We start from the raw sequence: 15801 nt of genomic DNA, 5'->3' as shown, positions 1-15801 counted from the left end.
GTGTTCAAAATAATAGCAGTCCAACATGACAAACCAGATCAGTCACTGCTTTTGGTAGAAATTATATTCCTGTATGGCAAATAATGTACTAGTAGGTGTAGTACAGTTATAGAAAACTAAAGGACTCAAGAGCCATGACATGTACGCTGCTGATTCTGCGTAACTGAATCATTTATTGAAAGGAGCGTGTTCAAAATAATGGCAGTGTGGAGTTTAATTAGTGAGGTCATTCAATCTGTGAAAAAACAGGTGTCAAACAGGTGGCCGTTATTTAAGGATGAAGGCAGCAAATGTTGCACATGCTGGTTATAATGAATTTCTCTCTGAAAGTCTGAGTGAAATGGGTCATTCCAGACATTGTTCAGAAGAACAGCGTACTCTGATTAAGAAGTTGATTGGAGAGGGGAAAACATATAAAGAAGTGCTGAAAATGATGCTCAGCTAAAATGATCTCAAACACTTTAAAATGGCAACCAAAACTAGAAAGACGTGGAAGAAAACAGTAAACTACCATTCAAATGGATGGAAGAATAGCCAAAATGGCAACGACTCAACAAATGATGAGCTCCAGGGAGATCAAAGAAGGTCTAAAGTTACCTGTGAGTACTGTAACAATTAGAAGATGCCTATGTGAAGCCAAGCTATCGGCAAGAAGCCCTGGCAAAGTCCCATTGTTGCAACAATGGACATGTGCTGAAGAGGTTGCAATTTGCCAAAGAACACATTGACTGGCCTAAAGAGAAATGGCACAACATTTTGTGGACTGATGAAAGCAAGATTGTTCTTTTTGGGTCTAGGGGCCGCAGACAGTTTGTCAGACGACCCCCAAACACTGAATTCAAGCCACAGTACACTGTGAAGACTGAAGCCTGGTGGCGCAAGCATCATGATATTGGGATGTTTCTCATACTATGGTGCCATGACTATTACTTGCATGCCAGGGATCATGGATCAGTTTGAATACATCAGAATAGTTGAAGAGGTCATGTTGCCTTATGTCAAAGAAGAAATGCCCTTGAAATGGGTGTTTCAACAAGACAACGACCCCAAACACACCAGTAAGCAAACAGCATCTTGGTTACAGAACTACAAAATTAACGTTATGGAGTGGCCAGCCCAATCCCAGCACCTTAATACAATAGAAAACTTGTGGGGTGACATCAAAAATGCTGTTTCTGAGGCAAAACCAAGAAATGCAGAGGAATTGTGGAATGCAGTCCAATCGTCCTGGGCTGGAACGCCTGTTCACAGGTACCAGAAGTTGGTCGACTCCATGCAACACAGATGTGAAACAGCTCTCAGAAACTGTGGCTATACAACTAAATATTAGTTCAGTGATTCACTGGAAAGCTAAATCTTCAAGCATTTTTCAGGTTAAACAGTAAATGTGTGAGTTTGTAAAGGAAAATACAGACACTGCTATTTTTTTGAACAACCGAATATTCCTTTTTTCTTCACTTTCTTTAAAGTAATGACACATTTGATTCATGTTTTGATTTGGAATAGAATGTGCAGTGTTCCCAATGCATTTGCATGTATGGAAATAAAAGCTATTATAAGGATTTTGGGCTTTACTCACTTTTTTAAACACTGCTATTATTTTGAACACAACTGTATTGTCAGGATAATGAATGTGGCTGTGGAGGGAAATCCAGGCGATAGAAGCTGATGGCAGGGAAACAACACAAGATTGGAGGTTTGGCTGGCTGGGAGAGTGGCAGAGGGTCAAACAGGCAGGCAGGCAGGCAGGCAGGAGGTGATCCTATGATGGAGGAAAACACAGGGTAAGTATCCACAAAAAAATACACAAGCAAGAGTTTAAGTTGAACTGACAGTTCAACAGAGGTCTGAAGCGTGACTGTACCACACTGGTAGACATAATGACATGGTGAGGACTGGAGAGGAGAGCTGGTGTTTTATACTGCAGGGTTGATTACTGGATAGTTCTCAGGTGAGCAGCAGGGAGCAGGTGAGTTGCATGAATGTAATCAGGAACCCAGGAGAGTGAGAGAGTTGCCACGCCCACAGCACAGACACACAGAGAGACAGACGGGGAAAAGAGCCACAGGCCAAATACAAAATCAATCTCATGTCAATATGAAGTTGTTGTGAGCCTGGACAGCCAGCAGAGGGCAGCCTGCATCTATTTATGAGCACAAAGACTTTGTGGAAACTTTTCAAAGACAGAAACAGCAGAGAGATGAGGAACAGAGAGTCAAAAGTTTCTCCATGTTCTTCATCAGTCCACAGGGAGATGTAGCCTCTACTTCCTCTACCTCATCTCTCCCTCTCTGTTTCACATGGACAGGTGTGCCCAGATGTGTTTTGCATGACTTTAATGCATCACTACTCCTCACAGTTTTAAGTTCTCATGTCACAGAGAGTCTGAACTGTTTTCATGCACTCACACTGAAAACTGCATCAGGATGATGTTGACAATAACTCTGCTTGTCATGTTGGGTTTTCTGAGTCAGGGTGAGAGGTTCTGAAAATGTGTCTGACATTGTGGCTTTGATTAATGTCTAATTTATTATATTCTAAACTGCTGATACTCAAGGTTTATATTTCATTTCTCATTTCAGAGTCTTCTGCCAACAATTTTCTGACTCAGACTGACAAATCCAAGTCTGTTAGTCTTGGAGGGACTGTGACCATCAGCGCCACAGGGAGTTCAAATATTGGTGCTGATCTCAGTTGGTACCTTCAGAAACCTGGACAGGCTCCCAAACTTCTTATACACACCACATCAACTCGCTTATCAGGAACTCCGTCTCGATTCAGTGGCAGTAGATCTGGTTCTCACTACACTTTAACCATCAGTGACATTAAGGCTGAAGATGTTGGAGATTATTACTGTCTGGGTGACCATGGTGGTGGAGTGTTCACACAGTGATTTGTCGTCGTACAAAAACCTCCTTTGGTTTGACTGAAGTGAAAACGGCCTGCTGCAGGTGCAGAGGGTTGGTGAAGAGACTGTGATGAGGATAACTGGTCCAGTGAACACAACACAAGAGTCATCAAGCAGAACCACAATGAATGTAAATAAAACTGAAACAGACTCACAGACGCTCTTCCATATACAGTTTGAAATTTATATTCTTGTCACTTCATTCAGTCTCTTTATGAGGAAGCTGGGAAAGTTACATTCTGGTTGGACTCACTGATATCAAAACATATTTAACAGTGTCTCTACTGACAGCTGCACAAAACATTCATCTTATTTAGAAATATAAAATATGTTTCAACACCACATTACGTTGTGTTCACATTTACTGTTGCTTGATCACATATTTGAACCACAAATGTTTTTGAGGTTTTGTTGATGATAAAAAATGTATTCTTTTTTATATCACTATATAATTTTGAGTTCCTTACAAATACAAAGACAAAATAATGATATTTATATTTCCATGATGAATCCAAAGCTTTTCATTTCCCACAGAGAGGAGTATCAGATGAAGTTATGAAAGCATTTCATTTCTTTCTGCTCTTCATGAGATTAAAGACCAAAGACTTGATGAAGTTATTTATCAGTGAAAGCTTTATTAGCAAAAACATCAGTCATCAACATGACAGTTATGAAGCACACTCACATCTAGCTGCTGAGCTCCACACATTCCTCTCTAAGTTGTTGTTGTCCAACACTTTACAGCAGTGTTGTTCTCTGTCACACAAAGCTTTAGTTTCCTCTACAAACATTCAAACTCAGATTGATCAGAGCAGCAGGTGTGTTCCTCCTGCTCCCCCCACACACAGCTCCTGTCCTGGGCTTCAGCCAGTCCCTCTAGCCCTCACACTGGCTCCTGCGGAAGGACTGGATCTGGCTGTGGCCATGATGGAGGACCTTGCAGGAGTACAGCTCTCCTAACATCCAGCGCTCCTGGCTCAGGCTCAGGGTGCTGCTGCTGCTGTAGCGTCCGCTCTTCTCCTCCTCTGAGCTGCTCAGGACCCCCTCTGTCACCTCTGTACCGTCCACCTCCCAGCTCACCACGGCTTCCTGAGGAGAGTAGCCAGTCAGCAGGCAGGCCAGCGTGGCCGAGCCCCCAGAGAGCTGCTCAGAGGAGGGGGGAAGCAGAGAGACTGAGGGCCTGACCATGGGGCCAGCTGGAGGGGAGAGCAGAGACACACAAGGAGCAGATTAACTTCCACTGTAGGACAGACAGCTGAACATGACACAGTTATGATACATGACAGAGGTTAACACTGCTGTGGATCAGCTGTGTGCACCATACTGTGATCAGACAGAGGAGAGGAGCTGAGACATGACAGGAAATGAGGCTTTGACTAATAAAACTAAATTAGAAAACTTGATGTCATTTTGGCTTCGAAAGTAATAAATCTTCATCTGTGGCACTCATCAAAAATATCTACATCATAGACAATATATTGCAACGTTAATTATGTGTACATGGAATTTAAATCTTGAATAACTTTGTATGATTTTCTTTTGTATCAGCTTTATAATGTGTGACAGTAAATAACTTTGTGGTGGAACAAAATGTAACATCTGTCCAGTTAAAGACTTTGTCATCTGTCTGTTTCACTTCCTTTTCACCACTTTAAACTAACGAACTGTGAACACAAACCACAGCTTAACTGTATAAATTCAATTATATGTTTAAACATCATATTAGATTTCATTTTAACAACTGTGTGAATATAAAAATCCCAAAATAAGAAAACACATTAATTTACTGAGCAGTAAAATGTCCCTCAGACAAGTTGAGCAGCCAAATTTGGTTTGACACAAGTTAAATTGAAAACCAAATATGAAGAAATTCAAGTTTTGTAATGTAAATTTAACCATAAAATTATCTCTGATACAACAAGAATATTTATCTTTGCAGATTTTTTTTTCAAACTGTGATATCAATCAAGCTCAATGAATCACACAAAATGCATAAAAAATAAAATAATCATCATAATTTCATAATTTATGGCATTTCTTAAGCAAAATTTGGTATAATATTTATTTGTAGAAATTATAAATCTCTGGTACTTCCAGTGAACGATGAGTTTGGTTCCTCCACCAAAAGTGACCCACAGTGATACAAACTCATTAAGTGGCCGTACAAAAACCTCCTGCACTGTGAACAAGCATCTATCCACTGAAAATACTCTCTGATTTTTATAATTACACAGAGAAAATCATATTATAATAAATCTACAAAGTGTTTCTAATGACATGGAATGAAAATATTGTATAAATAAAGATTATTTCTTGAGTTCTATTTCACTTTTCTACACCTGACAGAGAAATGATTACAGTCTGTTTGTAAAAAAAAAAGTCATTTTTCTTCACAGTTTTATATCAGTTAATACATGGTCAAATACCCATGATGTATTTTAAATAATAATGATTTCAAACTAATATGAAAATGAATATAAACATATAATTTCTCTCCATTAAACCCTGTGAGTAAATGAAAGGCAGACAAACAGACATAACATACCAAGCACAGTGAACACAAACTTGTCCTTAAATCCTCAACTACACTTGTAATATAAATCTTTTCTTCTTTTCCATTAAGATGATAGATGGTGTAAATCCAAGCAGTATTCCTCCTGATTTTGTGTCCCACGTTGCCTTGAGTGTGTTGAGAGCAGAGAAATGATTTCCATAGAGAGGATGCTTTGCATGGTCAGCTGATCCTCCAGTGAAGTGAGAAGGTTTATAGTCCTGTGAGTTCAACACTGCAGGACTCAGATGTGTCAGTCAACACAGCAGAAAGCACAAGCACCATGACTCTCATCACCATCCTCATCTGGACGCTGGCCTGCTGCTGTTTCACAGGTTCATTCACTCAGCAACATTTCAAACATGATGTGCTGCCTTTTCTCTCATTGATTTCTGCTGATAAATGAATGATTTGTTTTTGTCTGCAGGATGCAGCGCTCAGGTGACTGTGACTCAGCCTCCAGTGGTGACATTTACTCCAGGATCCACTGTCACTCTCACCTGTAAGACCAGCCAAGCTGTTGCCACAGGTTATGATTCTGATTTAAATGAACATGAAGCTATGTTCTGGTATCAACAGAAATCTGGACAGCCTCCAAAGCTCCTAATAAAATTTGTGAGCACACGTGAATCAGGAACACCAGCTCGGTTTAGTGGCAGTGGAAGCAGCTCTGACTTCACTTTGACCATCAGTGGAGTTCAGACTGAAGATGCAGCAGTTTATTACTGTCAGAGTTACCACTACATCAACAGTGCTCATGTGTTCACACAGTGATTTGTCGTCGTACAAAAACCTCCCTCAGTCAGACTGCAGAGACACTGAGCTGTTACAGCAGGAAGCGACTGCAGCTGCTGAAGAGGAAGAGACTCTGACACAGACCACTGAACACAGAGCTGACAGTAACCTCACCAAGCACAAGCCTCAATGTGATCTTTGTTTCCAACATCAATTTATTATTTTTACAATTTACACTTTGGAGCAGTGACTTCTTCTTCTCTAGTTTTCCTTGCAGCATTATCACCCTGACTTTGGGTCAGAGTGATCAGGCCTCAGACTGCAATCAGAATGCAGTTTTCTATCAATTCCTCCTTAACGACAGTGTGAAACAAACATTGCAATGAAAACCAACATGATGCACATTGTTCACAGACAGTAACATCAATAAGTATTAAAATAATTTACTTCAACATTGTGAACACCCAAATTGTGCTTATTCACTAACTTGCACTTGTCTGAACAGATTAATTGAGACTGAGATCAACTTGCTGCATGGATAATGATATCAGGTACAAGCCTGAACTAATCAAAGAATAATCAACTTAATAAAAGTTAAGGTGAAAAGATGAGTTTTCAGTTTGGATTTAAAGGCCTCAACAGAGTCAGACTGTCTGATGTCAATGGTAAATGGACCTGCACTTGTATAGCACCTTTCTAGTCTTCCGACGAGTCAAAGCACTTGAACACTAGGCTACATGCTACATGTCATGTTCACACATTCACACACTGGAGATCGAGGCAGCCGTACATGTTGCCACCTGTTACTCAGCTTTAACACACTAACACACTGCAATAGGGTTCAGTATCTTGCTCAAGGATACTTCGACATACAGCCTGAAGGAGCCGAGGACCTGACTGCTAATCTTCCAATTAGTGGACGTCCTGCTCTACCTCCTGAGCCTCAGCCGCCTCCATGTCCACATGAGGTTATTCCAGAGGATTAATAAGAAAAGACCCTGTGGCCTTCTTTTAACTCTGTGGACAGACAGGAGCTGTGAGAGCGGACAACATGGGATGGAACATAAAGTTTAAGGGGATCAGACAGATGTGAAGGGGCAGGCTCATTTCATTTTGTAAGTCATCAGAAGCTCCTAAAAGTCTGAGCTGCATTGACAGGGAGCCAATGAGAGGAGGCCAAGATCTGTTTAAAACTGTTTATTATGAAAACCAACATCCCATGGTGTTCATTGTGTTGTGGATTTACAGGGGACGTCTGTGCGCCAAAATATTTCATGACCAGAAACAATATTTTTCTGAATTCCCTCTTTTTTGTGATGTTGCCACGTTACCATTAGAGACCTCAGTTTTGGACAGATCAAATAATCCAGAAATGAAATAGTGAGTTTTGAAGATGTCCTTGCCTGGGGACATGTCCCCTTTGTCCCCCTCCTTCCAGCTAAGCTAACTGGCTGCTGGCTTTAGCTTCATGTTTCTATACAATATGACAGTGGTATTAAGTTTGATCAAGTATTTAAAAAATCAGTTTCAAACTGTTCTTTTGAGCTTTATCAGGTAAACACCAGTCAACAGTGAGAGTGAAAACACTGCCAGAGACTTTGATAGATTACACACAGTATTTAATGAAGGCTCGACTGAGGAGAATCACAGTTGAACATACAGAGTGTAACACAGAGAAACATAACTACAGCAGAGGTGGAGCAGCCTGACCTCGAGGCCTCCTTCAGGCCTGATACTGATCTGACTGTGACTTGAGGCCCAACTGTCTCCCACGACCTTCACTGACCAAGACTGAGGGTTTCAATACAGCACAAACACCTTCACAAACAGCAGCACAGTTATTAAGAATAGACTCACATCTTCATGCTGAGCTGCACACATTGTCCTCCATTTTCCATCAATGTTGCTCTCTTCACCTCTCATTAAAACTCATCCTTATATCAACACAACTGTTGTTACAATATTTATCTTCTCATTCAAACAGATTATTACCACAAAACAACAACCCACGTTGCACACCAAACAAACAAACTCCAATTTATCACTCAACATTTTAATCCTTTATTTAAGGAGGAAACACGTCTTGATGTTGATGTGAAGTTTGGTGAAAAAGATGAGGTAGTTGGGATAAAAAGCTGAGTCACTCAGCAGATTCTGAATGAAATACACTATATATCTATCTTCCCATTATCCTAAATGTAACACCTTGTTCTGGATAATAAGAATGACATAAATGCAATTAATGAAGAAAATCAAAGTCAATCAATAACAGGTCATGGTGAGTTCAGTGTTGGTCCAGTTTGCCAGCAGGGGGCGATGTAGATCTGTTAATGAGGACAAAGTCATGTGAGACGATGAAGAAATAAAAAGAAGAATGTTTCAAAGAAGACAACCATGAAAAAAGAACATAGAGTCAAAGTTTTCTACACGGGCTTTGAATGATCCTCAAGATGAAGATGATGAACTCTCACTGCATCTGCTTTTTCTGTTTCATAAGGAGAGGTGTGTGTTTGCCTTCTGACGACACCTGACAGACAAACAATTACAGTCTGTTTGTAACAACTTCATTTTTTTCAAAGGTTTTTAGTCGGGATACATGGTCAAATACAAATTATGTCTTTTAAATAATAATGATTGACAAACTCAACGATGGTGTAAATCCAAGCAGTATTCCTCCTGATTTTGTGTCCCACGTTCATTCATGGAAAATGAATGAACCGTGAACACAAAGATAAACTGCATTTACTGAGAAAAACATCTTTGTGTTTAACAGAATCCACATCAGATTATAATTCAATAAATTATTTGATATTTTTAACATAAATGAAGAAATTGTAACCACAAATGTAATTTTTGAGCATTCAGAGTCTGATTTGACTGTTGACTGTTACTTTTTAACTTTCTTTCCATTAGCGAAATATTCAATGTTACCATGAAAACAATAGAAATAAAAAACAGTAATAGTAAAATAATAATAAATGACTTATTTTGTGTAAATTAAAATGCAACTATTTGCAAGTTAATATTTATGTATTTGAAGTTTCTTCTCTGATTGTGAGATCAGCTTCATAAAATTACAAAAAAACAACAATCAAACGCTGAATTTAATCAGAGTCTCGTTAAATTTCTGATGAAAGTTGTATTTGTTATATATTATATGAAATCAAATCTCTGGTACTTGCAGTGAACGATGAGTTTGGTTCCTCCACCAAAAGTCCACCACAGTGATACAAACTCATTAAGTGGCCGTACAAAAACCTCCTGCACTGTGAACAAGCATCTATCCACTGAAAATACTCTCTGATTTTTATAATTACAGAGAAACAATTAATTTTTACTGAATCTACAACACTTATTTAATGACATGGAATGAAAATGTTGTATAAATAAAGATTATTTCTTGAGTTTTTCTTTACTTTTCTACACCTGACAGAGAAATGATTACAGTCTGTTTGTAAAAAAAGTCATTTTTCGTCACAGTTTTATATCAGTTAATACATGGTCAAATACCCATGATGCATTTTAAATAATAATGATTTGAAAACTAATATTAAAATGAAAATTAACATATAATTTATCTCCATTAAACCCTGTGAGTAAATGAAAGGCAGACAAACAGACATATCATAGCAAGCACAGTGAACACAAACTTGTCCTTAAATCCTCAACTGCACTTGTAATATAAATCTTTTCTTCTTTTCCATTAAGATGATAGATGGTGTAAATCCAAGCAGTATTCCTCCTGATTTTGTGTCCCACGTTGCCTTGAGTGTGTTGAGAGCAGAGAAATGATTTCCATAGAGAGGAGGCTTTGCATGGTCAGCTGATCCTCCAGTGAAGTGAGAAGGTTTATAGTCCTGTGAGTTCAACACTGCAGGACTCAGATGTGTCAGTCAATACAGCAGAAAGCACAAACACCATGACTCTCATCACCATCCTCATCTGGACGCTGGCCTGCTGCTGTTTCACAGGTTCATTCACTCAGCAACATTTCAAACATGATGTGCTGCCTTTTCTCTCATTGATTTCTGCTGATAAATGAATGATTTGTTTTTGTCTGCAGGATGCAGCGCTCAGGTGACTGTGACTCAGCCTCCAGTGGTGACATTTACTCCAGGATCCACTGTCACTCTCACCTGTAAGAGCAGCCGAGCTGTCAATCTGCAATGTGGTGGTGCCGACTGTTTGCACTGGTATCAACAGAAATCTGGACAGCCTCCAAAGCTCCTAATAAGATCTATAAGCACACGTCATTCAGGAACACCAGCTCGGTTTAGTGGCAGTGGAAGCAGCTCTGACTTCACTTTGACCATCAGTGGAGTTCAGACTGAAGATGCGGCAGTTTATTACTGTCAGAGTGCACACTTCATCAACAGTGCTTATGTGTTCACACAGTGATTTATCACCGTACAAAAACCTCCCTCAGTCAGACTGCAGAGACACTGACCTGTTACAGCAGGAACCGACTGCAGCTGCTGAAAAGGAAGAGACTCTGACACAGACCACTGAACACAGAGCTGACAGTAACCTCACCAAGCACACACTACATATTCACAACAATACATTGTCACATATTATATGTTCTTGTGAACTTTTGTTTCTATTCCATGTCAAAAATATATGAACCAGCATCATGTTATGTCCATTTTACACAGACAGTAGTACAATTACAATTCATAAGACACCTGCAACTTTACCTCCTTTAACTAAGCTTTATATTCACCATATGATATGAGAGTGGTATTGATTCTGATGGAAGAAAAAAGGTGTAGCACACTCTGGCTCCATATGCATTTCTCTTTGACAGGAAGTATTCCATTTTCTCATGACCTCCATCATTGGATTGAGAAGGTAACAATCCCTGCAAGAGGAGGTCATTTGGATGTTTTACTTTCCAGGAGGGAACATGATTGGATCCACTGTCTAAGAACTCTGTTACCCAAATGGACTGATTATGAATTATGACTTGAAATGTTTTCTGTATGTTCCTCGACTTACTGGATATTTAGATAAAGTTGTTTCTGATGTTCAGTTAGAGCTGATGTCTAAACTTTTGCCATTTGTGTTTTAGAAATCGACTTAATACTTGTGTATTTTAACATTTTTAAATGTCGTGTAGCTAAAAACTGTTTTGTTCAAAGGTTTTGATTTGTTGAGGGCCTCTTGATTGTTTTGTGCTCAACCTAATGGTGTCACATGATGATCTAATCACTATCAGCTGTGTGTCCAGGGTGTGACCTATATAACCAATCAGTGTGCTTGTGTGTGAGTGTGATTGTTGGTCTTGAGAAAGCCTGAGAGCTGAAGTGTCATCTGAATGACAGAGAAATGCATATGGAGCCAGAGTGTGTGACACTTGTTTTCAAGCTGCAGGTCTTCTACCAGTGATCAGAACCTCACTACAACCTTTGGTGTGCATTACGTTTCATCTTTATGTTGTGATGTTGATCTTTTCATTAATTTATATCCTTTTTTGAAAGGAGAGACGTGCTGGTGTTGCTGTGATGTGTAGAGAGAAAGATCAGGTAGCTGGGATGATCAACTGAAACACTGAGCGGGCCCCAAATATGTTGAGGTCAGATGTGTTTACATCACATTATTCTAAATGCAACACCTGGATCATGTGATCAGTGACATGAAATTATTGAAGAAATTCAAAGTCAATCAATGTTTGTGGCACGTCAGTGAGCTCAGTTGATACAGTTTGCCAGCAGGGGGTGCTATAGACCTGTTAAAGGAGACAGAGTAATGTGATACTGTAAAGAACTGAAAAGGAGATTATTATTACTGGGCCAGCAACATCAGTAAGCTCCCCTACTGGTCCTCCTTCAACACACAAGATGAATACCCGCAGTGGGTCTGGCTTGAGACTTCAATAAAGAAATTTTTGGAGAAAAGGAGATTGTTTATGATGAAGACAAGAACCATTAAAGAAGGAGCATAAAGTCACACTTGTCTAAATGGGCTGCGAAGGACCGAATGATCTTCAAGATGATGAACTGTTTCTCCAACTCACCTCTGCTTTTTCTGTTTCACAAGGACAGGTGTGTGTTTGCCTTCTCAAATGTGTTTTGCATGACTTTAATGCATCACTGCTCCTCACAGTTTTAAGTTCTCATGTCACAGAGAGTCTGAACTGTTTTCATGCACTCACACTGAAAACTGCATCAGGATGATGTTGACAATAACTCTGCTTGTCATGTTGGGTTTTCTGAGTCAGGGTGAGAGGTTCTAAAAATGTATCTGACATTATTGGAGTATTGCAGTTGTAATCTCTCATTGATTTCTGCTGATAAATGAATGATTTGTTTTTGTCTGCAGGATGCAGCGCTCAGGTGACTGTGACTCAGCCTCCAGTGGTGACATTTACTCCAGGATCCACTGTCACTCTCACCTGTAAGACCAGCCGAGCTGTTTATTCAGATAGTTGGGGAGATCGGATGTTCTGGTATCAACAGAAATCTGGACAGCCTCCAAAGCTCCTAATAAAATTTGTGAGCACACGTGAATCAGGAACACCAGCTCGGTTTAGTGGCAGTGGAAGCAGCTCTGACTTCACTTTGACCATCAGTGGAGTTCAGACTGAAGATGCAGCAGTTTATTACTGTCAGAGTTACCACAGTGGCCCAGTGTTCACGCAGTGATTTTTCGTCGTACAAAAACCTCCCTCAGTCAGACTGCAGAGACACTGAGCTGTTACAGCAGGAAGCGACTGCAGCTGCTGAAGAGGAAGAGACTCTGACACAGACCACTGAACACAGAGCTGACAGTAACCTCACCAAGCATGTCGTTGCTGTGTTATCACACTAAACTTGGTTCAGAACGATCAAGCCTTCGATTGCAACAACGTGTTTTTGCCCAAATTCACAATATCATGATTTTTTAAATAACAGTTTTGATCTGAAACCATTTACCCCAAAGCCAGTGACGACTTTGTTCTAATTTCTCGGCCCAAACGATTTTGCTTTTGATTCTCAGGCCATCGTGTTTAGAGGAGCTACATGCTATTTTTGGGCGTTAGGCCCAAACTAACAAGCTCCTGAATATTCCTGTTAACTCTATCTCATAAACTTTTCCCAGTTCTTGTTATGATTTCACCAGCTGCTGCTGTAATCCTGACAGAAATGTTGGTACTCAGGGGCTTGGTTGCTGTTCTTCCAGCTCTTTACAAATTCAAACATGAGTCAACCAAACACAGTAAAAAGGACTAATTTGGACAGTCCTCATGTATGAAGAGTTTGTAATATACAAAATGATTATTATATTATCATATTACCAGGATAACTTGGTCATTTCTTTGCTGTACAGCTTTAATATTATAACACTATACCTGTCTAACCTTTCTCAGTAGAATATTTCTGACTCATGTTCTTAACAGTGATGTTGAAGTCAGTCAGCCAAACATAACTACGACTACAAATCTTATGCTGCTGTGATTTTCTTGATAATAATGTTCTTTATTTCTTTAAATTAAAGTGCTGATGCTTTTTTTCTATTATTTCAGTGCATGTTTTACTTTAATAATAGATTTCTATACTTTTCCCCAGCAAAAGGTTTCAATGCAGTTTTTGTTCCTCCATGAAAGAAGCAGCAGCAGATATTTAACCAAACCCAGCAATGATTCATTTTAACTTCATCCACACTTAAGAAATGAAAGAACAAAAAAGGACCACCAGACATAAGTGCATGAAATATTTATTTCTGTTTCAAAACCTCAAAGACGACAGCATGTGACTGTAACAATGTATAAATGTTGAAATAAAGACATGAAGTCACATGAAAGCAGAATGGCAGCAGATCACATGTTAATTACAGCAGGTTGGATTTGTTTGTAAAAGCAGAATTTGACTGAGCAGAGACTCTGTTGTTTCTCTACTCTGAGCAGCGGTCAGGGTCCAGGCTTTGAGTGACAGGGCTCTGTCCATTCAGACTGGCCTCACAGCTCACTGAGCCCGCCTTCCTCCACTGGTCTGCAGGGAGGCTCAGGGTGCTGCTCCAGCTGTAGTGGCCGTCCCTCCCCAGGACCTCCAGGCTGTGTGACACCCCTGAGGAGCTGCTGCAGCCCCCCACCTTCCAGCCCAGCCTCCAGGCTGAGGGGAAGCCCCCGCTGGCCACACACACCAGTGTGGCACTGTCCTGCTGCAGCTCCTCTCTGGAGGGGGGGAGGACGCTCAGGGTGGGCCGCACCACACCCACTGGAGGAGACAGAGAGGGGGGAGGAGAGGGGGGAGAAAAGACAAAGGAATGAGAGTGAAGGCTTGGTAATAAAGAAAAATCACATCCTGCTCATTTCTTACATTTGATCAAATCAAACAGAATAACTTGTGCTGCTGTTGCACTCATAAATCACTCAGAATCAGACCATCAGCCACATGATTCAAGTGACACTACAAAGCTTGATTGATAATGATTATTGATGACATCTTCATATGTGTTTCATAATGTGTGACAGTGAATAACTCGTCCCTGTGATGATTTTCTTCTGTTGAAACTGACAGAGCTGAAACACTCATGTGAATACAGTTAAAACCTTTGTCATCTGTCTCTTTCACTTCCTTTTCACTACATGGAAAATGACTGAACCGTGAACACAAAGATAAACTGCATTTACTGAGAAAAACATCTCTGTGTTTAACAGAATCCACATCGGATTATAATTCAATTTTTAGAAATATAATTTCCAAATTAATGAATAAAAAAAAAAAACCTAGTAATTTTATTTTTTGAGGGTTCAAGTTCTGATTTGAACAACTGTTACTTTTAAACATTTTTTAGAGACAAAAAATTCAATATCACTATGAAACAAAATAAGAAAATTGTTATTTCATGGTTTTTCATTTTAAATTTAAAGAAAATGCTGAGATAATTTTGGTTTCTACAATTTCTCATCAGATAGATCAAATAACAAAAAAATATCATCAACATACAAACACTGAATTTGATCAAGGTCTCATTCAATACTTGAAAATAGTTCTGTCGGCTATATATTAAATTAAATGAAATAAAATCTCTGGTACTTACAGTCAACGACGAGTTTGGTTCCTCCACCAAAAGTGACCCACAGTGATACAAACTCATTAAGTGGCCGTACAAAAACCTCCTGCACTGTGAACAAGCATCTATCCACTGAAAATACTCTCTGATTTTTATAATTACACAGAGAAAATCATATTATAATAAATCTACAAAGTGTTTCTAATGACATGGAATGAAAATATTGCATAAATAAAGATTATTTCTTGAGTTTTTCTTTACTTTTCTACACCTGACAGAGAAATGATTACAGTCTGTTTGTAAAAAAAGTCATTTTTCTTCACAGTTTTATATCAGTTAATACGTGGTCAAATACCCATGATGCATTTTAAATAATAATGATGTCAAACTAATATTAAAATGAATATAAACATATAATTTATCTCCATTAAAACCTGTGAGTAAATGAAAGGCAGACAAACAGACATATCATACCAAGCACAGTGAAGACAAACTTGTCCTTAAATCCTCAACTGCACTTGTAATATAAATCTTTTCTTCTTTTCCATTAAGATGATAGATGGTGTAAATCCAAGCAGTATTCCTCCTGATTTTGTGTCCCACGTTGCCTTGA

The 15801-nt window shown here is 39.3% G+C and overlaps 3 gene segments (V, D, J or C); 2 read left to right on the top strand and 1 right to left on the bottom strand.

Annotated features, from left to right (window-relative positions):
- The window catches only part of LOC117266944 (Ig kappa chain V-III region MOPC 63-like), a 305866-nt gene that overhangs the window by 118983 nt on the left and 171082 nt on the right, over positions 1 to 15801 (top strand).
- Positions 1 to 15801, top strand: part of LOC144466973 (Ig kappa chain V-III region MOPC 63-like) — a 215713-nt gene that overhangs the window by 38007 nt on the left and 161905 nt on the right.
- LOC144466985 (Ig kappa chain C region, B allele-like) lies at positions 3519 to 15247 on the bottom strand. The segment is given in 2 exon segments: positions 3519 to 4104; positions 15216 to 15247. A coding segment is annotated over 1 exon segment (312 nt).

Source organism: Epinephelus lanceolatus, chromosome 15, assembly GCF_041903045.1.
Source record: "Epinephelus lanceolatus isolate andai-2023 chromosome 15, ASM4190304v1, whole genome shotgun sequence".
Lineage (NCBI taxonomy): Eukaryota > Metazoa > Chordata > Actinopteri > Perciformes > Serranidae > Epinephelus > Epinephelus lanceolatus.
This window is presented reverse-complemented; position numbering and strand designations above follow the sequence as displayed.